This window comes from Dicentrarchus labrax, unplaced genomic scaffold (assembly GCF_905237075.1).
Source record: "Dicentrarchus labrax unplaced genomic scaffold, dlabrax2021, whole genome shotgun sequence".
Classification (NCBI taxonomy): domain Eukaryota; kingdom Metazoa; phylum Chordata; class Actinopteri; family Moronidae; genus Dicentrarchus; species Dicentrarchus labrax.
In genome coordinates, this window is record NW_026136714.1 from 19,943,140 (window position 1) to 19,967,736 (window position 24,597).

The window sequence follows — 24,597 nt, forward strand, 5'->3', positions numbered from 1 at the left end:
TTGTCACATATAATCATACAGGTACAATCATAATGAAATGTATTCAACTAATAATTGTAAAAATAATCACAAAGAGAATATATTTGCATAACATTAGCATACATTTAGCATAGCTAGCGGAGAGGCGACTGGATAGGTCCAGGCTTTCTATTGTGCTTTGTATTTAACTTGCCACGGGTTGCTTTATGTGTGAATGATCATAAGTAGGATTACACGTAAACACATGACCTGAGCATCCTTAAGGAAGATGGATATACACAAACATATGATCAAGCAGAAGACACACAAACACAAACACAAACACAGTAACTTGGGGTTTTCTCAGAATGAAAGTAACGAAAAAAACTTGATATTAATATTTAGTGAGCCAATATTTTATCAGCTTACTGCTGTGTCTACAGCAGTAACGTCATTAAAGGGAAACAACCTGCAGGAACAAGTTTAAATAATATGACACTAATAATCTACTTTCTGTCACAAAATCCTAAATAACATCAAATAAATGTTTGAAGGTTTAAAAAACAGCAAATATTCCAACGATTTTAGAAGCAACTTTGAATCATCATTTTTAAACTGCGACCTGAGACCATTGCCCACGCACTAAGTTCCAGTCACTAAATGCAAATTACTGTTTTAAACATTAATGTCACTGAAACTTTTTATTCATTGTAACCTGTAATACTAATACAGTATACACAAAAAAAGGCAAAGCCAACCAAAAATGTCCATGTGTACTGCTTATATGTGGCATTATGATGCTGTGGTAAACACATTTTTCTCAATTAGTGGATTTGGATTTTTATTAACTATGGCATAATAAGGGATTTTCCCTCATCGCAGACCTACAAAACAAAACTCAGTACTGACTGGTTAATGATGGGTGTGTAGGAGTTCTTGTCCTCCTCAATGATGGAGACGATGAGCGTGATGAGTTTAGGCCAAAAGTCCAGATTCTGGATGCTTGGGCCCTGCTCCTCCTGCTGGTTCTCTTCTTTTTTCTCCTCCTCCTCCTCCTCCTCCTCCTCCTCTTCCTCTTCATCGTCTTCCTCTTCGTCGTCATCCTCTTCCTCTCCTTCTGCTTTTTCCTTTTTCTTCTTCTTCTCCTTCTTCTTCTTCTCTGGCTCAGGCTGCAGAGGATGAAAAGATGTAAGAATTTTGTTGCCAAACATGATTTGTTTATACACCTATGAGAAGTTAAATCCAAAACCAGATGTCCAGCAACGCAAAAAGAAACATGTTGTTATGAAATGGGTGGCAGCACAGAACAAAAACAACTTTTAGTGCTCAACAGTTGTGATTTCAATGAATGATCTACACTGAATAATTTAATTACAATATTATTCCTCCACTGTATTGAAAGGTTTTTTTCTGGCTCTTCATTATTATGCAAAGTGTTGTTAATTTATACTAAACAGAGACTGGTTTAATGAGTTTAGACACATTTAGACATGACTCTTTCTGGGCACAGTTAAAAATATTCAGTGTTGTGAAAACAATTCTCTGGCTGATGGAGTTAATTAGTGCACCAATTAATGCTGTATGTACTGAAATTAATATGAGCAACTGAATGACGTGAAGCAACAGGTTTCTGATTCAGTTCCGTTTTTTTCATGATTTATTCTCTAAAATGGACAAAGTTAAAGAACTACTCCAGTACCGTATAATTGATTTAGGTCAGTTAGTGGCTCATAGTTTGCAGCATGAGAGTGTAATGTGAAAAGGGTGATACAAAATGTGCAAACATAGCATCCTGCCAAGACTGCATGTTAAATGTCTAACTGTGAGCATGCTAACAATAGCATACTATTAATAGATTTATACAGAGTATACTATATGAATGTGCTCGCACTGGCCCTAAAAATGTGAAGGTGACTTTGTGTAAAGTTGCCTCTGATTATTGAAGTTGACTACAGCCTCGGTGCTATATTCAAAATACCATTGCTGAGGCAGGACCAAACTATAGTTCTCACACAGAGAACATCAAAATAGTGCAAAAACACCAATAGCTGCATCTGTTTCACCCTGTAGAACAGTTCCGTGCTAGTGTCCTTGACTATTTCTATCAGGCTTTTCTGCAGCAGTCTCTGACCTCAACACTCCAGTATTGTGTAGGAATCAGCGAAATTACATTAAATTCCCATGGTAAGAAATAAAATCGTGAATTGCGATATTTTCTTTCTGGCCCATTTTTACAGAGTATTTAAGCCCAAAACGTGTCAATGGTCTCACTGGTTGGACGGCAGGCTGGAACTGGCGGTTAAAGAGCTCCAGACAGTTGTTGAAGATGTACTCGTAGGTGGAGTTCAGGCAGGCCTTGACGCAGTCCCGCACCACGTTGGCGGCCCTTGGAGGACTCGGCAGCTCCAAGACCTGCATAAGACCAGACATTGGGAAGACAAGTTAAATATAATTTACAGAAACACGCAGACATTCATCCATTCATATACCACATAGTAAATGTTACACATACATTAACATTATTCAAACATTATTGAATCATTTTTTTCAAGAAGCTGTGATTACCAAATATTTTTGAGTTCACCATATGAGAGTTTTATTTACGGATTTATTTTTGCCAGTAAGTTATAAACTTTCTCTCAAATATCAGAGAACCATGAAAAAGCACATAAAAGTCATATGGCTTTTACACATTATATAAATAATCACAAGGTGCATTACAAATACATCAGTGGAAATAATATAAACAGAAATAATTGGACAAATTGAGGCAAAAGTGAGATTTAAAACCTGCACGCATTGATACATGTACTCAATAACACACACACAGTGGAGGACAGAGGAAAGGTCGTGGATCTTTCCTCTGGAATCAATCTTCCTATAACAGACCTGAACTCGACAGCACAAGCTCACTCTGTGAGACACATTAGTCAGTGGCTGCAATCAATCCTACAACACTGCAGCTCAACTCTGTGTGTGCTCGACCCCTATGAAAAGCACAAAAATCTACAAAAAATACTTCAAATTTTGGGGTATGTGGACATGTGAGTGGAGACTTAGCTTATGTAATACAAGTCTATGACTTTAGAGTGTTCTTTTGGTGATTTGGTGATAATTAAGCTGATATTTAGTTTCTACCTTCATTCTGAAGAAGGTGATGCTGGTGAGAAGATCCACTGTTGACTTGAGATCATGGAGGCGGGCCTTGCTGCTGGCTGGGAAGTTGTTCTGCAGACAAACACACACACACACGCACACAAATACACACTTCTTAAACAATTCAATTAACTATTTGTTTCTTTGAATAGCAATGTTTATTTACCTTTTTGGACTACTTTTTTTGCTATTATATTGGTTGTTTGCATTTTTAATGTTCATCATATAGAGCTCCCAATTTACTCATCTTTTAATTAATCTCTGTATAACTGATTACAACAGTTATAAATATAAAATAATAAAGAAAAAAACACAGAGACACATCATCCTGACATAAACTATATGAAAACCCTGCAGAATAAACTTAAGAGACAGACAAATAAACAACATCTGAGGAGCTAAGAAGAAAGTATTTTATGCTCATAGTTTATGCTGGCTTGTTGTATTCAGATTTATACTGTGCCTTCCCATCACATCCTTTTTTTTGTGAAAGAATGGGGGCAAACTTGCATGCACTGGGATGGACTGAAGCTATAGATCTGTATGTGGCAAAGTCAACAATAAAAGCAGCAACACCAGCAGAGCAGAAACTTACTCTGTACATGGAGAGGTCGATACGCAGAGAGTTATGCAGCTGATCCAGGAGCTTCACAAAACGATCTCTCTGTTGGAAAGAGAAAAGAAAGAGCACAAAGGTTTTGCTCAGATTCTTGAACTTATTCAGACAGTGTGGAGGAGACAGATATGAGCAATTTGCAGCATGAGTCTGACCGACTGTGTGTGAGTGTCTTTGGATGGATACTAACAAGAAAGAAATGTGTTGTCTGGGAAGTATATCCAAATGGAGAAACATTTTTACTACACATGTCCAAAATGTAAGACCATTAGATAAACATGAGTATGTTTAAGTTTGGAAAAACAGTCCTGCACTTTATGACCCTTATTGATGATGAAAAGCTTCTTTTTGTGTTGTGCAGCCCTTCAATGACACCCTGATGATAACCCTGTATTTAAACAAACATGTATAAATAAATTAGTCTTTCTTTCTTACATTTTTAAACCTTTTCCCTTGCTCTGCCAAAGAGTGCCCAAAGTTATTTGTATTCCGGCAAGCAGGTGCCACAATTCACATCCTGCTGTCAATGTCATATAACCCACTGAGCAAAAAATTGGCTTTGCAAATGTTTTATGGACTCAACAGGTTTGTAAGGCCTCAAGAATACAGACAAGATAAGTTCACATACTGAGTTCAGTATTAAGGAGCTGCATGACGTTGTTGACTGTCTTTAGTCTTGTTTATTAAGAGAATGAATCTTTATTAACACAATCAACCGTTTCAGTTTGTATGGCTACACTGTAAACAACAACTTAAACTATTATTTAAGTACAGTAACCATAGGCATCGACAAACCAACCAGGACAAGAAATTACAAGAAATAAACCTTTAATCTTTTCACAATTCTTTATGTTATATTCATATAAACTGATGCTTTTGTGCGGTGACTTCTACACTCACATGCAGGGCCTGCTCATTTGGAAACAATTAAGGGTTTAGCTTAAAGACATGGAGACACATGGACAGAAGAAGCTGGGGACTGAACCATCCTATGATCAATGGCCAACCAGCTCTACCACCTGAGCTACAGCCAACAGCGGTATCCCCATAGCCTATTTTTGTAATTCATCCACTACTTCCCTTAATATGTTTTGGCAACACAAATACATTTGCATGTCATGCCAAGAAAGCAAACAGAAATCGAGAGACAGAGAGAGTTCTCTGGCGTAGTGGGAGTCACGACATGGCTGACAAACTAAAGAGACAAAATGAGTTTTGTCTGACACAGGGAATGAGGAGGAGGAAGAAAGGGATGCAGGGTTTCCAGCCTCACTGGAAATAAAGACAAAAGTCACTCAATAGTTTGCAAAAAATTGCACTATAAACACATTTATCTAATAGGTAAAAACACAGGTAAATCCAAAACTGGTGCAGTTGACTGTATAACAGTAGAAAAGTTCACACTTCAATCTTTTACTTCACTGGAAAAGTAGACACTCATGGTTGCATAGCAATTTGCATGCGCATTGTTAGTATATTGGAAAGGGTTTCCCTTCATTTTTATCTTTGGATGAAAGTATGAACAACAGCCAACATTAACTGGCACTAAAGAGCAATAAAACAATTGCCAAATCCTAATCAAGTCTTGAAAGACTCTTTCAACTCTTGTTTTGTTTGTGTCTATCTGTGCGTCCCATGGTGGAAGGAACAATGCAAACAGTTAGTAATTATGGAAGAGAAAGCAGAGACACAGGGTGTTATAGCTATGTGACTTATGAGAGTTAGAGAGAGAGGGAGAGGGAGAGAGAAATCTCCTAACACCAACTTGCACAACTACATTCCCAAGCTCAACTCTAATCTAGGAGGATAAGACTGGTAATATTCTGTCTGTTTTTATTGTGTGGGTTTATCAAACCCCCGGAAGTTTTAGAGCTTCATTGTGGTCCAAACACGTGTGCACTGGGTATCTGTCACAAAGTGATCCTTCAATGCCATGAGTGCACAAACCTTTTGACTAAATCCCACACACACCATCTTGCTGCTGTAAATACTAAGCTGAGTATAGTAGCTGTTTTAGGAAATCAGTTACTGTACAGTTTTTTTAGGAATGCACCTTTCCAACTTTTTCTCTGTGATATCCATCAGAAACCTCAACTCATGTCTCGAGTTGTCGATACCAATTACTGATCTAGAACCAGAGCTTTCTTTTCCCAAAATTTTAAAACTGTATGGAACAATTTCAGACCATTTTAATGAAAGGCAACATGAGGCAAGGGGTTACTGTAGTGCTAAGAAAACTGAGTTGGCAGACTTGTAACTGACATCAAAACACACAAAGTTTTATAAGGATTTTGATGAAGAAAATGTATTTGATTTGGATCAGTCAATATCAATCAGTTTAATAAGGTTACCCTTACACCTTAACCTCATCTCTAAAACCAAGCCTTAACCTTAACCTTCATAGCCCAGGAAAACACAAACACACACCTACACACACACGCACACACACACACACACACACACACACACACACACACACACACACACACACACACACACACACACACACACCTGACCTAAAAAGGCAGAAAGACAAGGATAACCGATCAGTTTGCACCTTTAAAACCTCACACGTTGTCACATTGTCCTTCCCTAAAGCAAGGCCTTCCTCTTCTTCAGACACACACACACACACACACACACACACACACACACACACACACACACACACACACACACACACAGTAGCAATAATAATTGTAATTGGCTCCATTCTCCTTGTTACCTGCTCTCCATACAGTGAGGGACAGGTTACTCCCTACAGGTCTACAGCAGTGATTCTCATCCCGAGGTGCATAATCATCCCTGTCCTCTGCTGCTGTGACACAATTTATGTGACCATAAAACATTTGGCATATGTTTCAATTCATCATTCATCATGTGATAAATGTCTTTTTTAATTGGGAATAATTAATATTACAAGCCTAAAGGTTTCACATCACAATTAAGTTAAGTGGCTTGAAGGGGAAAATAGAAATGATCATTTGGAGCTGAAGTTTTGGAGCTTTTTTTGTATTAAAAACTGCAATCAGAGTTTTCATTACTTAAGAAGACTTTTTGTGTATTTTGAGGATTTTAATATGGCAAAATCATTAACTATTACTGGCATTCATTCTTTTTTCTTTTATGTATTACTAATTAGTTAATTTATTTGTTAGAGCCAAAACATATGTTCTCCCTCAATCTGAAACTTGGTGCTTGGTTACAACTGATGTAACCAAGCTGGTTTCAACACCAAACTCCTTGTGGAGCAGGTGCAGAATCACACAAGCTAATAAAAGCTACCTTAAACAAGCTGATGAAGGCACAAGGCCATACATTATTTTGGGAGGAAACAGCATGTCTTGCTCTGGTCCTGGAGGCAATGATGCCCAAAGCAGGAAACAATTCAATAAGTATGCCGAGGAGCAAAATAGAATTTAGTGACAAATAATTTAGCTTTGAGACACAGTCCCAGTTCTCCTTCAGTGTGTGTCTGTGTCCGCTCTGATGACTTGATTTTAGATGAAAATTAAGGACAACAGAAACATGTAACAAAACACGCCACCCTTCATTAGCCAAGTCTTGTAATTTCTTATTAATCTTATAAGAGGTTTCCTGTAAAGCATAATGTATTTATGTACTAATTAAAGGGAAAATAGAGACAATGTTTTTTTAAATACCACAAAAATCCTAATGAAAGATATCCATTTACAGTAAACCCAAGTAATCATTAATGTCTTATTATAAACTTTACTTTTCAGCTGAACTGGCATGCACTGACTAAAAGAGGTTACGCGAGCAATGAATGCGAATTAATTAAAGTGTACCAGTTAAATTTTGTCTGTTTTCCCTATAATGAAAAGTAATACATAATCCTGAGTATTTGTAATACATCATTGAGAAATTCATTTTATTTCTCACTTCCTGTCTATGAGAAAATTATACTGTGTGACCCATAAAATAAAATGTGACCTAGTTGTATTTTAGAGGACCAGTGTATAGGGATTAAGTGGCACCTTGAGGTGAAGTTGGAGATTGCAGCTAATTGAAACCCCTTGACTCACAGGGGCTGTGAAAACCTTGAAAAAATGCCCTTTGTAGAGCAAGTGTTCCATTCTGGGCTACTGTAGAAACATGGCGGTTCAACATGGTGGACCCCCCAGAAGGCCGCCTGCAACGTCTGCAGATAAAAATGGCTCATTCCAAGGTAACGACAACACAAGAATTCTTATTTTAAGGTTATTTTATACTAATGAAAACATAGCTGTTGTTGGACCTTACGAGAGAGTTTTATTTATAGAATAATAATAGAAAGGTTAATCTTTTAAAGATGTTAAACTTCATATACAAATTGTATGTTTTTAATTGGAGAGCTTAAAAATGTGAGTAACATATTTCCACATTTCTGTAATGAAAACTTAAAAATGTAAAGATATTAAATATTGAAAATTGACTATAGACAACATTAACACAAAACACTGATGTCCAGCATCTTGTTAAAATCCTGATTGTTATATATTCTCATTTCCCTCTACATTCAGGAACTATTCTCACCTTATTAAGTGCAAGAACCAAAAACTCATTTTTTCAGGTGATTGTCCACTAATGAAAACATACCTATGAATATCATAATCCATTTCTGTCAATAGATCCTCCTAAATACTGCAGGTAGGCAGCACAAGTGTAAATCTCAGCTCAATTCTTTATAGAAAAATTGCACTGAGCTGCTTAGTCATTATTGACACCCACTACTACTCTACCTCTTCTCCCACTCAGGTGTAGTCACAATTCAAGTCATGAAAGTACAAATTGAGCAAAGATTAGAAAGTAAAATAGGCACTGCAAATCTGGGTTTTGGTATTATCATAAAAAAAAAATATCTTGTGATAATACACAAAAAAAAAATCGAGTCATCCCATGACCTGCTCTGCTACAGAAAGTACACTTTCAATATTGTATTAAAAATAATTGTGTTCACGATCAGGGAGCATTCAAAGAACTCTAAGATAGCTTTTTTTGCTGCTGAGATTTTATTTTTCAGATAAGCAGCTTGAGAAAAGTTGAGCAACAATTCACAGTAGCTTCACTAGTATTGCCTGTGGCTGACAACTAGGGAGCTCTCAGGTGTGAAAGTGTATAACAGATAATGGGCTTAACTGAAAAGGAGCACACTGTACTTGCTCAAAAACTATTCCCTGGGAAGGGAATTTATGGTAAAAAAAACAACCCAAAAGTGAATAATGTTTGTTCCCAATGGCAAAATTCATTGTGGGCAACAGCTTCCCTCTCAAGGAAACAGAGAGGTGCAGACATACACACACACACACACACACACACACACACACACACACACACACAGTCTGCATGCATATAAACACACCCGCCCACCTGTACTACATAACAGACAGTGTTACTAAAACTGTCAGCTGATGACGTGATTTCACAGATGAATTATGAAGAGCAGAAGCGAGGAAGAAGAGATTGACATAATGGCATCTTTTACAGGGCAGGCCAGAGGAGGACAGGGAGAGACAGAAAGGGAAGGAAAGGCTGAAGTGAAGTTTCACAAATAAGGAAATCACCTTATTGCCATGGCAACAGGCACATTGAATTGGACATTGGACATTGGCTTGGCTCAACGTTTAAGCAAAAAAAGTAATGAAGAAACAGAAAAAAAAAGAAGGAGGGAAATAAAGTGTGTGAGTTTCGATTGGTCTGTCTGGGAGGAAGCACAGCTGCACTAGAGAGGGAAGAAAGAGAGACAAGAAAAAAAGCTCCAACAAATGAAAAGAGACAGATAGTGTGGCCAAACAGATGGTAAAAAAAACAACGTCCCTGCTGCCTGTATATTGTTCTTTCTGTAACCAAAAATAAGAAATCATAAGAGAAAAGACAAATGATTTGTAAAGTTACAAAATACCTCTGATCAGAGACAAACCATAATTTCAATATAAAAACATTACTATTTAAATTAGACCAAATTAGCTCTGGTTGAACCGGATCCACTCAGGATTCAACAACAGTCAACAATAAATTATCTTCATATTAGGAATAAGGCCGCAACTGGAATGGTAGGCACCTTCGAGCACTAGTCCATTTTGATATTTTTACTTGTTCTTGAATTTAATTATATTAGTTTTGAGTAACTAAATTACACATATAATAGTGCTGAATAAGAGATGCACCAAAATTATTATACTATAATATCAACAATAGTACACATAGTTAGTGATGGAATATGTTTTAAGTCCCAATAATCTTTGTCTGAAATGCAGCTAACTAGCTAATGCTGATCTTGGTTACTGTGTCAGTTTCAACCAATGCCATATTAGTGAGTTGGGAGGAGTTAAGAGCTTTGAAAGTTGTGCTACTTGATTGATGCAACTCTAACATCAGCTCACCTTAGTAGAGATATATTTTGTTCTATTTTATTACTTATCATTTAATTTTAACACCATTAGATTATTTTTATCGCTTTATTTGATTTAACTCTTTTACCTTCACGCCTTTTTATGTTTAATGTAAAGCATTTCAAATTCCCTTGTTGTTGAAAGGTGCTATATAAATAAACTTACTTTCCCTAGTAGTAAGTAATGGTTTAGCGCTCACAGGTTAATCAATGTATTAAAGCATAGTCAGTTTGGAATAATTAATTTTCATGTCTGAAGCCAAAACATTAGCTAATAGTCAATTTGTCATTAATTAGTGTTGGTACCCTACTCTAGAGTGTATGATATGTCATGCATCGATTCATACATTAATTCAAGCTGAGTCATGAATTAATTACTGTCAAGTCACTGGAGTGTTACTGTTCTCGATGATCAAACAGGAAAAGAAAGAATAGCTTAATTAAAACAAATGAATTACCCAGATAGAAAATGCCTAAATTCAGTGAGACAAATAAATGTATCCACCTATCCAGCAGCAGGGCTTATTACCAAGCTGGAAACCCAGAAACAGACCCACACAGTTGTAGCCAATGGTGAGAGTAAAAGTCTGCATCCCCTGACCCATTAAAGCAAGAACACGCTGCCTGCAGTCGTATATCACCGGAGTCTGAGTGCAACCACTAGCAGAACTCAAGTTGGCACTATTGGCAAAGATCCCAGGAGTCATTAAGCTCGGCCTCTAGCTGTCATTGTCCCCCCCGTCGGTGGCTCTTGTGGGGCCCGCGTGCCAAATGTGGGCTACCGCAAGGTTCAGAGCCGGTCCAAAGGCCCCACAGTGAAAACACATTTTGATTTTAATGAGGACGATTATTAGCAGCAGAAAGGAACAGCACCTCCCGGCTCTGTACAGGTCATTCTCATGGATCTCTACGTGAAGCAACCGCTTTACAAAGTATTACAGACAACCCGGTTCACCTTCTGTGGGAAGACGCCTACTTTAGGTCGAACTGTAGCTTTAAGGCTCATTCAGACAGTTCTTACCTGAAAAAGATTAAAAATCAGTCAAGCTTCCCTCTGTATGTTGATATATGTGTTTTACCATGCATTTCCACTCTTTTTGGTGGGTGTGGTCTCTGTTTTAAGCCAGAAAATCGATAAACTTGAGTACAACTCTTCATAGCGCTTGCAGGGAAATTAAGTCAGTGTCATTGCAGTGACTAAAAGCTATTTGTACAATCCTAAATATATCATATATATATCAAGAAGAAAAGAGCATTTTGTGGTGACTGTTTTGGTAAAAGCATCTTAAAAGTAAAAATTCATTAAATAAAGAGATAACATAAAATGTTTTCTTAACATTCCCTCAATATCTTAACGTTGTTATGTATTTACATTGCTCCCGGAAGACAAACAATCATATGTCACTGTCACTGTTTTGACCTGTAATTTGGTGCAACCAATATATGTGCTTATTTTTAGGACTGATTGCTGTTGTGAATATCCCATTTCCTAGGCTTCATCAGAATTAAATCAGCAGTGTCTAAAAAATCTGTTATGACTGACAAAGGATGCAGTGAATACAGAAACAGAGAACAGAGCCAATAACTCTAGTTACTTTAGTTATAGACAATATTTGGTCCAGTATTCTCTAACTGTTGTTTCCCTGCAGTACAAATTGCAGGAGCATGTCACATGTAGTTGCACTGACATCAAGACAGATGACAAGAATTGTCTATGTGGCAGTTACAGAGCTAGAAAAATATAGATACTTGAAAAATGTTGCAATGTTGAGGCTGTCTTCAGTAGGCATTCCACTGAGTACAGTACAGTACAGAAAACAGTCTTGTTTGGCCTTCAGTCCATACCCTTTTAATTGTAGACTGACAATTAGATAATAGAACTTTTGGTTTTGTTAACCGTAGCTGGCTAACATTACTGGTCTGCAAGCATGTTTAGCAAACTGATGTTAAGATTTTTACACTTTTACTATGTTATCTTGTATTTTTTTATCAGTTTGCCTCTTTTTTGTATTTTTCCCCACACATTAATAAAGCATTTTTTGGTAACATCAAGCAGCAGGCAACACAACCAACATATAAGTAACAAAAAATCCTCCAACGGCCACAACAGAAATAACTATTACAGCCTGGTACAGAAAGCGGGATGGGGGGGATAGCTTTCTCCGTTCGCAACAACTGAACCATTTAAATTATATCAAGGCTTGAAGTTATGCATTATTAAGGGTATGGCCTCTTTGAGTGACAGGAGGGTGCCATCACAGGCAGCTGTTTTCAGTAACCAGGCTTCATTCAGCCCACCTCAGCTCCATCCACGCTCCATGTATTTGCACATTTTTGGATTAACTGGGAGCTGGCAGGGTGAGGACTTCCAAGATGGTGACAGCCAGAGCCACCACACTTTGAGCTTCACGACGGCTCATCAGAAACCAATGTGTGACGTCACGGAGACTACGTCTGTTTTTAATTATACAGTCTATGGATAACATGCAATAATGAGGCACTGTTAACTTGAGTTTGCTGACCATAATGTTATATCTTTAACTTATATCAGTGATAAAATCATCTAATGATGAGCTACACATTTTTACCATTGGAGTATTAGACCTCCAACTAAAGACCAGCAGTTTTGAACTGATTTAAAATTTGAGATGTTTAAGTTTAGGATAAATGTGTATAGATCTGGTGCGGTCAAGTCAAGCCTAATAATCTGGAGGGGACTACTTGTCTAAAACGCTTTTTAGCTCTTATCTAAAATTACCTGCTTCCCATCCACTGTAATTAAAGTTGGATTGTGTTGAGAACATTTGTTTTTATCAGTGTTTATTGTGTCTGGTAGTCACTTACCCCAAAGTTGGAGGCTGCAAATCTGGCCGGAGCAGAGACATTGGTGGAGGCAGTGGGGTGGGCGTAGAAGGCATTGATGTTGGCCAGCAGGGTGCTCATCACTGCTGGCACCCCTGACAGCATGTACTTAGATGACAGGCAAGAGAAATGGCTGTGAAGGAAAGAAAAGGACAGAGATTGGATGGAGATTGAAAGTTTAAATGTAGTAAGAGGTTACAAAAAGGCAGGATGGACATAGAGAGGGAGGAGTGGAGGATGATACAGGGGGACACAGAAGGGAGGGGGGGTTGAAAAGAAGGCATAAAGAGGTGTGGGATCAGGAGGAGGGAGGAGGAGATAAATTACAGAGAAGAAGGAGGATGCAGGATCAGATGGATGGAGGGAGAAAGGGGTTGGAAATGATTGGAGATGAGAGAGAGAAGACAGAGAGGGAGGGAAGCCAACAAAAGAAAATTAAGTGGGGATGAGGTACAAGGAGCAGATCACCAGTAGCCAGTTTCTCCAAATGTTATGAGTTAATATTAAGAATATACCAGACACATCTTTGAAACGAAACAGCTTATTTACATTTTGTAGTTACAAGACAAATTAAGACACTGGAAGAAGACTATAGATCCTTTACATAAATATCATTAAGGGGACTTGCATATGCTCTGTGTCTGAGGTAATAACCCTGGTGATGTAATAAGGGGTCCTTTTGGATTGAACTGAATGAAAACATGGGCATTTATCAGGCATGGAGGGTCTAATGAAAGACACTATCAAGTTGCATCATGGGAACTGAAGGACCAAGCATTTCATTTTTAAATCTGTCTTTTACAAGTACCCCAACTTAAAGATTCACTCCAGACCTGTTTTAAGACATAAAACTATGTGTCCGATAAGGTTTTCCCACAAGTCCTGACCTGGGAGACTGGAGTTTGAGTCCCATGTGAAACCAGAAGTCAGTCACAATTTGATTTGGTTTTAGAAATTTTAGGGTACGATTATTTTATTTGAGTGCAAGTAACTAATTCAGCAGCGTGAAATACTAGATAGCAGACAGGATCCATAAAAAAGACACATATATGAATTTTTGTTCTAGTGAAGGAGCCAAAATGTATCTTTAGTGAACTTTAAGTGAGAAGTGAAATTCTTCTATAATGGCTACATATGTGTATTTCAATCACCATTTATATTTGGCTGTGTTAGGATTGGCTCATATCCCCATTTCCACTGGGACAAAGTCTGGGCCATTACTGCTTACGACTTCAATTTACTCAATGCTTCCCAGTATGATTATGTTATGTGATTGTGCTTCTTTATCACACTAAACAAACACCCTTAAGGTCAAATTACTACATTATTAATGTAATTAAAACAGTGTGTGTAAATGTGTAGGTGTGTGTGTGTGTATGTAAATGTGTGTGCTCCACCTGCCTGCAGTGATCTAATCAAACAGCCTGGAAATCTCCGAGGTGACAGGTCATCTTTTCTCATTAGATGAGATAAACTAATTTGCATGCTGTTTATAGTTCATGACAACCCCGCCCATCGCTTATCGCATCAACAGAAATGCATACACACGCACGCACACACACACGCACGCACGCACGCACGCACGCACGCACGCACGCACGCACGCACGCACGCACGCACGCACACACACACACACACACACACACACACACACACAGGCCTATAAACACACTAATTTGAGGTATTTCCTGATCTCATTTATCCACGCATGCACTCAATTAGCTGACGTCATTGCCTGTTGGATGAATTGAATGGGAAGTGCCTGGCAAATATATTCAGATACACACAGACATTGTAACACTGAGCTTACGTCATGGCCTGGTATATGGACTCGATGCCATAGCGCATGGCGAACTCGTCCACGATGTCCTGCTGCACTTCATCAAAGTAGACCTTCCATGCATCGTCTCCCTGAGCTGCTGGGATCTTAACTACGCCGCCTCCCTCCACATCGGTTGAGAAGTGGAAGGTGTTCTACAACGAAAAGGGTTGAGTGGACAAGAAAACATTAGCAGTGTTCAAAGAAGGGACAGCCAGCAGTTATTCAGAGAAACCTCCAACATACAATAGAGAGGTGACTGTCCACATCTAGCAACTTTGGTTTCTTGCATAATTACAATTTAAAGGATTTGTCTGTTCATGTTAACAACCTCAAACATCAGAGACAATTTGACAAAACTGAAAGGCTTTTGATCAAAAACATCAAATTTAATGCTTAAACAATTTGTCAATTAATAGATTGGTCTACTGTGTCTGCAGAGAATTAAACAACAAAAATTTTGATTACAAATTGCTGCAAAGTCATAATACAGATCATTCATTGGATCATTTATCTAATTGTGAGGATTTGCTCCTGCTTTTCTCTCTCTTAAATGGTGTGCTATTGACCTGCTGCTACCTATGTTTTGTTCCTGATAAGGGCCCAACTCTATGGACTCCTAATGTACCAGTGTGCATGTGTGTGTATTAGTGACAGATTCCTTCAGTTACTCCTAGACTTGCTACTTCAGTTTATTCCTGTCAGTTTCAACATTACTGGTGTAAGTTTGTGTGTGTGTGTGTATCTGTGTGTGTTACCTCATGAAGGCACGTGTACTGTACGTGGTACGGTGCCACCTTCTCCTCTCCCTCGATCTCCACACTGATCTGAAGACGAATGGCACCAGACACTGCCGACTTGTCTGTTCTCTTTTCTGTAAATGGAGACACACCCACACACACACGCACACAATTACTCTAAAGTGATACATCCCTCAGAGTTGAACTTAAGTTGAACTTGAATCTAAGATGACAACTAAATCACTGAGCACTCCAAATGCTGTGCTAATGAGCAAAACCCACACTCCCAAACACAAACACACACATACATACCAATTATATATCTATCTCACAAACACAGAAATATACACACACCCATAGACCCAGTTTCCCCTACTCCCACAGCTCTGAGTGACTACATACCCAGGTTGTACCAGACGTCCATCTCTCCGCTCAAAGTTCGGACCTCAATGATGCTCTGACCCAAGAAGTCGTCAGACTCCCTCTTCAGACGCTGCTTCACTCGTGACTTGATGTCATCGTCTTCATCCCAAACACGCAGCTTGATACGATCTGATGAGTTGTGGCACTCGCTGTGGAGACAGCAGACAGGTGGTTGGGGGGTTGTTTTGACAAATGTGTGAGTGGTAGAGCAGATGGCTAAGGTGGAGTAAGTAAGTAAACATATGTTCAAATATATTTAAAAACTGTGCACCAAGGGAAAAACTATTTAGATGGCTTTTCTTAGATGTCTAGCATATAACTGTTGTTTATATGGCATTTAATTATCTATATTTTAATATAAAGAAAATTCGAACTAAAAGGTAAAATAACTTTTCAGAAAAACTTTGTCAGGTTTGGATCTGATTTTTACCAATACATATTGAAAATCTCTCCTTTCATATGAATGCATCACACACGTTTTTCTACCTAGTGTAGAATTGGCCCTGAATTTACCATAATAAGAACACACAAGAAATACTATACTATAAAAACAATAATATATATAACAGGTGCATTGGCATTCACAAATGCACTGATGTACCTATTCCTTACACTAGTACTAATAATGTCATTCAAATATCACTTTTGTAAAATACATGTTTGACATTTTGACAGCAATAGTTGCTTTCTTGTTAATTAATCTGTTATAATAATGCAGTAATATATGCACTGAATAACAATGGAGGACCTGCTAGTTGGATCTGACAGTACAAAAAACAAATATTATATTATGTTTACATGTAATAATAATATAACACTCTGAGCAGCATCCAATCTGCATAATTAGCACTTTGTACTTCTTCCTGAAGGCCCTGCATACTCTCATAGGTGTCTCATACGACTCCATGTATTGTATATGATGTGGTATACTAAAGATGTCTGCCTCACTTCCAAATAACTGGAATGATCTGTCTAGGTTTACCATCTGAAACATTCGAACACAAATGCAAGGTGAATTTGACAGTGACACTGTCTTTCTGCACTTTGCCAGATCTCTGAGGGCTGCAGCTGAGCTTTACAACCAGGAAGAAAATAACAAGCTGAACTTACAAGCTGAACTTTTCCTCCCAGACTGGGTTCAGATTGCCGTAGATGGTCTTTGTTCTTTTCTTGGTTTTCCCAACTTGGATCGTGACATATGGGTCACTGGAGCCCGTCCTGTCCTTGGCCTGGAGACCCTGCGCACTGACAACTGATAACAGGCACACACACACACACACACACACACACACACACACACACACACACACACACACACACACACACACACACACACACACACACACACAAGAAAAAACAGAGGGAATGACTCTGAAAATTGCATAAGAACAACAAACACCTACTCGTTACCATCATCTTTCTGTTTCATTCACACACGCACATAAAAACACAAGATATCACCCACACAGTTATACAAAGCCTTGTAACACAATACTCGTGACTCACAGGCAGATGTTGGGTAACAACGTTTCTCACCAAATTACTTTTACAACTGTTGTCACCGATGTTCTGCTGCTAGTAGCCAAAGAGGTCTTTTAAAAAGACTCGAAGCAGTGACCTGGCCTGGCTTTCAAGGTAAAAAAAACAGCCAGAGAGTTCAGGTATGTACCAGTAGTGATGCCCTTTATATACTGTTTCTGTACCAGTCTGTCAAGATAACAAAGCAGACCTTCTGTCTGGCTCCATTTGTATCCAAGTTACAGAAAACTGTTTTGATAGATGGAGATTAAAGGCTCATGAATTGAGTCTGGAGACATTTGTTTGAGACGGAAGGTCAACATGTAACAAGGAGGTTGTTTAACTCAAGGAAGGCTGACGAGTGCTTATTCACATTTTAGCATAAATTAAAATTAGTCAAATATCTGTCCATACAATATGAAGCTACAGCCAGCAGCTGCTTAGCTTAGCTGAGCACAAAGACTGGAAACAGGGGGAAAGAGATAGCCTGGCTCTGTCCAACAATAATGAAATATGCCTCCTAGCACATCTGAATTTACTAATTAACATGTATCTCATTTGTTTAATCCATACAGATTTAAGTGTTGAAATGACAACTGATCGTTTCACCAGGGATTATGTGTGGGACTGGTTGCCTGGCAACTGCTGAAGCCAAGAAATAGTGGTAAGCCTAACTAACTTCCTAACTAATCTCCGCCAGAAAGCGAATAAGTACGTTTCCCAAATTGTTGAACTATTTATCTAAAAATAGAGCACTGATCAAAACTCCTCAGCTAATACCATTTCCTGATTCAGTACCAGTGTTTTCTTTTTCCTAAATCTAAAATCTGTGTATTACACTTTAGGGAACTAATTGGGATCATGTACAGTAACAGGAGGACAGGGACTGATTTGAGTCAGTAGCCCACAGTGAAAGTGAAACACTATATTTTATGATGACATTAATGAAGAAACTGTATTTCATATGGATTGGTTAGTTATGGCCAATATCCGATCCGGTCCAGCAACAATCTAACACCGGATCAGTGCAAGCTTAAAATGTGCTACAGAGAAAATTTTTGTTTATACCTACAGGTGAAAGCCACATTCTGAAACACAAAAACTATATTGTTTTTGTACAAATACAAAACTATTTCAGCATTTGACTTCCTGTGCACTGAAAGTCAACATCACACCTGTCCAAATCAGTCCTTGTAATATCTTATAGTGGTTGATTCAGTGCTGGTGACATATTTTATCTATGCTGAAGGGAATTTTGAATATTAATTGGCTGAGATATTCCCTAATGAAATCAATGGATTTTTCAAAGAGCTCTCTGTAGAGCGTCTCTTGTCAGCCACATATCCTCACTATCAAGTTCAATTACTTTTCTTACGTACAAAACTGAGTTTGAGTTCAAAGTGTGTCTGAATGATTGGGGACAAGATTGCTTTATGCAAAATGAAAAAATAATCTGATGAAAAACTTTAAACGTGGCAATTTCAAACAACTTGAGTAATTTATAGACGTGTTAAAAGAATGTTTGTCGTTTTTTCTCCACTTTGTTTAAAAGGACAGCATTGGGTAAAGCTTTGTGACAAATATGGGTTTTATCTCATTTATCATAGTACAGAAAGCAGCAGCCACACTGGAGGAGAAACCACTTCGCAAATATTCAGTTTATAAAAATGTTTGAAGCCTTTAGCTAAAATCTAGCCTAACACATTTTTAAAAATCTTTTTATAACATAAAAAAGTCCCTGATAATATCTGTGAGTATGTGGACTGACCTTGATCAGCAGAAAAGTAAGTGACAATGATTAGCACCTGACTGTGAATGAATTTTAAAAAAGCTCCAGCTGAACTCCTGTCCCTGTATCTCCTGTTTAATGGAGATCATCACTGGTGATCAGGGAGACAAGGTGTGATGGCTGCCATGGCAACACTGCTGCCACTATATGGTGTGATGTGTCTGGTTGCTTTGGTAACAGCGGCAGTCCTGATGATGTTTGGCAAAGGGAGGACAGGAGAGGTGGGGAGGCATGTTTGTTTAAATTAATGAAGCTTGCAGATAACCCGTTAAAGTTTCTCTAAACACTTCAGAACAAGACTGACAGATAAAAAAAGAAACTTTCATAAATGTGAGATTTTTTTTTGACATATTTATCTTGAGAAACCTGACTCTGGTTCAGCGACACTATGCTTCACATTCACACAACTGCAGGTTTTCACAGCCGTCTCCGTCGTGTTATTCAGGTTTCTTGAGGGCCCAGAGGCTTAAACTGTTGATTAGTTTTGCCATCCATCTTTTCCTACCCAATCCTGGGATTTGAATGTGCAGCAAAACAGCTTTTTTAACTTTCTACCAATGTCATACAGTTTTAAAACGTGCCTGAAAATGGGTGGGAGGTCAGCTAAGTTCATGTCTCAACTTCTGACTTCCGATTAAATATGAAATATATATATATATATTTTATAAAAACATCTTAAGCATTAACCTGAAAAAAATTTTAAGAAATGACCAAGAACATGATTAGTTTCACTTATTGAACATATTGCTTTATACTAAAGATTGCATGTGTCAACAGGCTATGGGAAGTTGAGAGGAAGGCCATGTGACCTTGAGTATATTCTGCAGATTGTTGCTAAAAGCCAACACTGTTAAGTCCCAGTAGGTGCATTAGTAATAATAGAGAAACTGGAGAAGAGAGAGAGAAAGGAATCATCACACTTCTGAATAATTTTCCTTGATGATGATGCATTACTATAAAGTTGGATTGCATCTATTTTTTATTATTAGACATTTATTTAAATGAAAATGTCAATATTTGGGTTACCAAGATAGAGCATGTACAGTATTTAAATATTTAAGAAAATGTCAGGGTTTTACTTTTCTGAAGCATGTTTTTGTAATGTTTTGTGTCTTTTAAAAGCCAGAAGAGCAAAGAAGGAAATATTACTCAGTGTGATAATAGTTGATAAAAAGAGAGAGACAGAAGAGACTTTGTAATGACAACTCAGGAAAGGACAGTGTAAAGATTACTGCCGTACATTCAAGCTTTCTGTCATCTAAAACATATTTACTCCAGTTCAAAATGAATTGAATACAACAATATCTAAAAGGTACATTTTCCCAATGAGTATCTAGGTAACTATTTAGGAACTGTTTGGTAGTTTTTTTTAGCAAGTAGAAATGTTCACTGAACTTACTGTTGATGGTGATCTTGGCTGACCACTTAGAGGTGCCGTCCAGGACGCTCTGTTTGATGCTCTTCATATGCTGGGCGTGGACCATCTTGCTGATGTCAAACAGCTTCCGGATCTCCTCAAAGATCTCTGGTTTGTTCCTCTCACGGATCTTCATCCTGTCCTTCATAGCCATGATGATGTGCTGCGTCCTGTCCTCCGCCCCAGTCTTGGAGCTCTTCTCAGCTGCTCCTGATGAGAGGAAACAGAAGAGAAAGGTGGATGATGAGTTCAAGAGAGTAAAAGTGAAAAAACTAAAACTAGAAATGACATGTTCAAATTATGCGAAATATATATATAGTAACCACTGGAACAATGTAAGATGTAAAATGTTCTTATGGCTTTCAATAAATTTTTAGGTAGATTAATAACTTTACTCACTTTGCAGACAGTCAGCGTTCAGCAGCTCTTGGCATTTCTCATGCACTTTGACCCCACACTCAGCACAGCGCATACCCTGCCGCGCAATGCCCCACAACAGACCCTCGCACTCGTAGCAGTAGGTGGGCGTAGTGGCTGTCCACACCTCAAAATTGTGCGGCGTGGTGCAAGAGATGGGGTAGATCAGAGCCTGGAGGGTTTTCTTATACACATGGTTTTTCTATTGGAGCAAAGAGAGAAAAGAAGATGGATGGAGGAGGAGTGAGACAGAGGTAGAGGATGTAAGAAAAGAAGCAGGTTAAGAGAAAAGGCCATGAGAGATTTATGCAAGGAGATCAATGGAGAAAAATGCAAAAACAAGAATAAGAAAACAACAATGGAAAGGGAAAGATTTATTAACTATATGAGCTACAATCATTTTCCTCCTGTACATGCTAATTTTATGTCACATTTAAGAAAGAATTGTCTGTGATATTAATGAATGATGTTGAATGGTGTTAAAAAAATTCATAAAAGGATAATTTGAAGGTGGCTACCACTAAAATTATATAGAAATGTGGTTGTGTATGACAGTGCTAATTTGTGTTTTTATCATTCTTGGCTTCTTTATTGATTAACTAAATTCTGCTGTTGTCCATTGTAGGAGGAGTGTGGGAGGAGGTGAACACATCTCCACAGGATGAGAGGACACCTTGACTAGAAGCCCAGCTTGATTTGGTAAACACAGAAGAAAAAGGGGGGTATGTGAGTGATTATAATATGCTTATTATTATTATAGTAGAAATGGTGATATTGTGGTATTAATGGTAGGGAATACTGTTTTTTATAATAAAAAATAATTACTTCTTTTATGGGTTTCTCATGCCTTATGTTTACATGCTTTTCATGCTGTCATCTCTGCCTCTGATTTCACTCAATCTTGTTCTAACTTCGTTTGCTTCTGTTGATCTAACCTGTGTTCAATCGTTTGTTCAATTCATATAGCTTCTACCATTGTTTTTTCCAGTGTTATTATGACTAAAAGTATGGATGAGTTGATGGCTAAAAGATTTCAGCATCATGTTTACAGAAGTTTTTAATGTTTTCACAGGTTGTAAGCTTGAGACAATCTGCTCAGTGTCTGTGTTTTCGAACCAGCACAAAATGTTGCATATTTCTGAACATATGCTATTTCCATCTGTCACTATAATAATCGTATATTTGATAATAATGCAACAGCTAACATTGCACATATATTCAACACTCACCTGTAAATCTGGTATGGTCAGTAAGATACAAGGCACATATGCATGTTCTGGATATATGTCAGTGTCAGTGAAGTCAGTGAATAGCATAATCGGAATGACCAGAAACATGCACCTATGTACATTTTAATACAATCAAAAACAGAGGTCTTGTAATAAATATCAGGACCAGCTTAAGCAATGTGAACATGCACCAAGTAGTCCAAGCACAATATCAACAGAAACATTAAAAGTTATTAAAACTAGATTTTGTCAAAGGCTAAAAATAGATTATTTTTTTAATGTTTTATTATTCACTTTTTTAAAATAAATTCTAATGCTTCAAAATTGCCAGTTGCTTTGTTCTCTACTGTATTATTTTCTGATACACTCACTGACCTTCTTTAACCATTTGAATAATTCATGTTTCACCTAATATAATGTATGACTTGACACAGTAGAGTAGGAAAAGCACAGTGAAAACAATACCATAATAAACAATAATGAAACCTCATCTAGTCAGTGAAGCCTTGCTGCCATTGGCTCTATTAAAACTTGATGCTGCCTGGAGTTGACTCAGCAAAATTCAGAGCCTACGGTATATCAGTATATTGGATCTTCAAAAAGTACGGTTGGCGAGAAAAGGATGAAAAACTGTGTGTGTGTTTGTCTGTAATACAAGTTAAGGTTTGTGTGGATCCCTGTTAGCTGACATTGAGCTTGCATAAAATCATATCTTCATTTCAGTATATACTATATGTAAATATAAATATATATATATATATACATATATATTTGTGTGTGTGTGTGTGTGTGTGTGTGTGTGTGTGTGTGTGTGTGTGTGTGTGTGTGTGTGTGTGTGTGTGTGTGGCATATGGCCACTCACAAGCTCTTCGTCTTTCAGGGAGGTCCGTGTGGCCAGTGTGTGGGCGAGTCCAGCTTTCCTGGACTGTATCATAGACTGGAAACAAAAGAGAGAGAGAGAAATCATCAATCACAACAGCCACAGAGAAAAAACAAACAAGGTAAAGAAGAAAGAAAAAGCCAAACAGAATCTATAGTTAAAAAAAAAGGGAAATCAATTCTCTGTGTGATGTTGGGCTCTTTCAACATTGATAGTCATGGAAACTCTTGTTGAACAAAGACTTTTGAAAACATGTTACACATCTATCCTATTCTCCCTCCTTGAGGACAAACTCTCACACATGTTTAATTTATTACATTTGTAAGCATCTTCACTGAATGTATTGTAGTTAAGGATGTTACTTATAGCGTTTGTAGTTAGTACTGACTATTGAACTGATAATAACTAAAGATAAACTGAGAGATGTTATTGAGTAAAGGAACAGTTTGACATTTTGGGAAACACGCTTTCTTGCAAAGAGTTAGATGAGAAGATTAAAACCACTGTCATATCTATCTGTTAAATATGACAGTGGTATTTATCTTCTCATTTATATATTCGCCTTTGATTGATAATGAAAGCCTATGACATCAAGGAAAGGGGGGACAGGGAGAGGGGATGAAACGCAGCAAAGGCCCACAGGTAAAAGACAAAGCCATGGTCGCTGCAGCAAAGACTCAGCCTTGGTACATGGGGCAAGTTCTACCAGGTGAGCTATCAGGACTGTTTCTGGACTGGGACCAGTAACTTCCTGGAGTTATCACTGGTTGCATGGCAACTGCTCAGAGCCAAGAAATAGCCTAGTGCTCTATAGTGTTTCAGTGTAATATGTGTGTTAAGGTGGATGTGCTGCAGCAGGATGGTTTGGACAGGATTTGGACAGGATTTTGGTCTTCCTTCATCTGCAGCATAAACGATATGCTGGAGTTCAAATGCAGTTTTCATCCTACAGCAGCACTTTAAAGCTGTGATACACCTGAGAAATGTCCTTGAAATAGATGCACAGTTTTTTTTAAACCAAGGCAGCTCACTCTCACTCACACATGCTGTCAGTTATCATTAAGTTAAAGTGATTACTGCCATTTGCTACAGCACTCTATATCTCTTATTTGAATGAAGTGCAATGAGGCTTTTTTCTTAGTTGGAGTTTTAGTTTAGTATTTAGTTTTTTTTCCTTTATTTTACTTGAAGACATTAACTCACAAACAACTTTGAAAATTTCAAGGATAAGACTTGTTTCCATAGTGATTCATTATGTAGAGATAGCAAATATGCCAGGTGACTATGTCCTGAATATTGTGTTAACAGGTCCACAAAGATTCTGAAATGTATTACAGACCTTACTGCTTAGTGAAGTGCTTAATCTCTCCAGCTATGGCTCA

At 37.9% G+C, this 24,597-nt stretch overlaps 1 protein-coding gene across 8 annotated transcripts in view; it reads right to left on the reverse strand.

Annotated features, from left to right (window-relative positions):
• Window positions 1-24,597, reverse strand: part of LOC127375976 (protein unc-13 homolog B-like) — a 59,622-nt gene that overhangs the window by 33,798 nt on the left and 1,227 nt on the right. For all 8 annotated transcript variants that reach the window (XM_051422429.1, XM_051422427.1, XM_051422425.1 and 5 more), the window contains exons 2-13: window positions 23,198-23,272; window positions 21,089-21,308; window positions 20,672-20,899; window positions 17,076-17,217; window positions 15,945-16,114; window positions 15,561-15,676; window positions 14,794-14,957; window positions 12,966-13,116; window positions 3,710-3,778; window positions 3,097-3,186; window positions 2,230-2,370; window positions 868-1,127 (exon numbers count right to left, since the gene is read on the reverse strand). In XM_051422429.1, coding sequence (XP_051278389.1) covers window positions 868-1,127; window positions 2,230-2,370; window positions 3,097-3,186; window positions 3,710-3,778; window positions 12,966-13,116; window positions 14,794-14,957; window positions 15,561-15,676; window positions 15,945-16,114; window positions 17,076-17,217; window positions 20,672-20,899; window positions 21,089-21,308; window positions 23,198-23,272 — 1,826 coding nt within the window. The remainder of the gene's footprint in view (window positions 1-867; window positions 1,128-2,229; window positions 2,371-3,096; window positions 3,187-3,709; window positions 3,779-12,965; window positions 13,117-14,793; window positions 14,958-15,560; window positions 15,677-15,944; window positions 16,115-17,075; window positions 17,218-20,671; window positions 20,900-21,088; window positions 21,309-23,197; window positions 23,273-24,597) is intronic.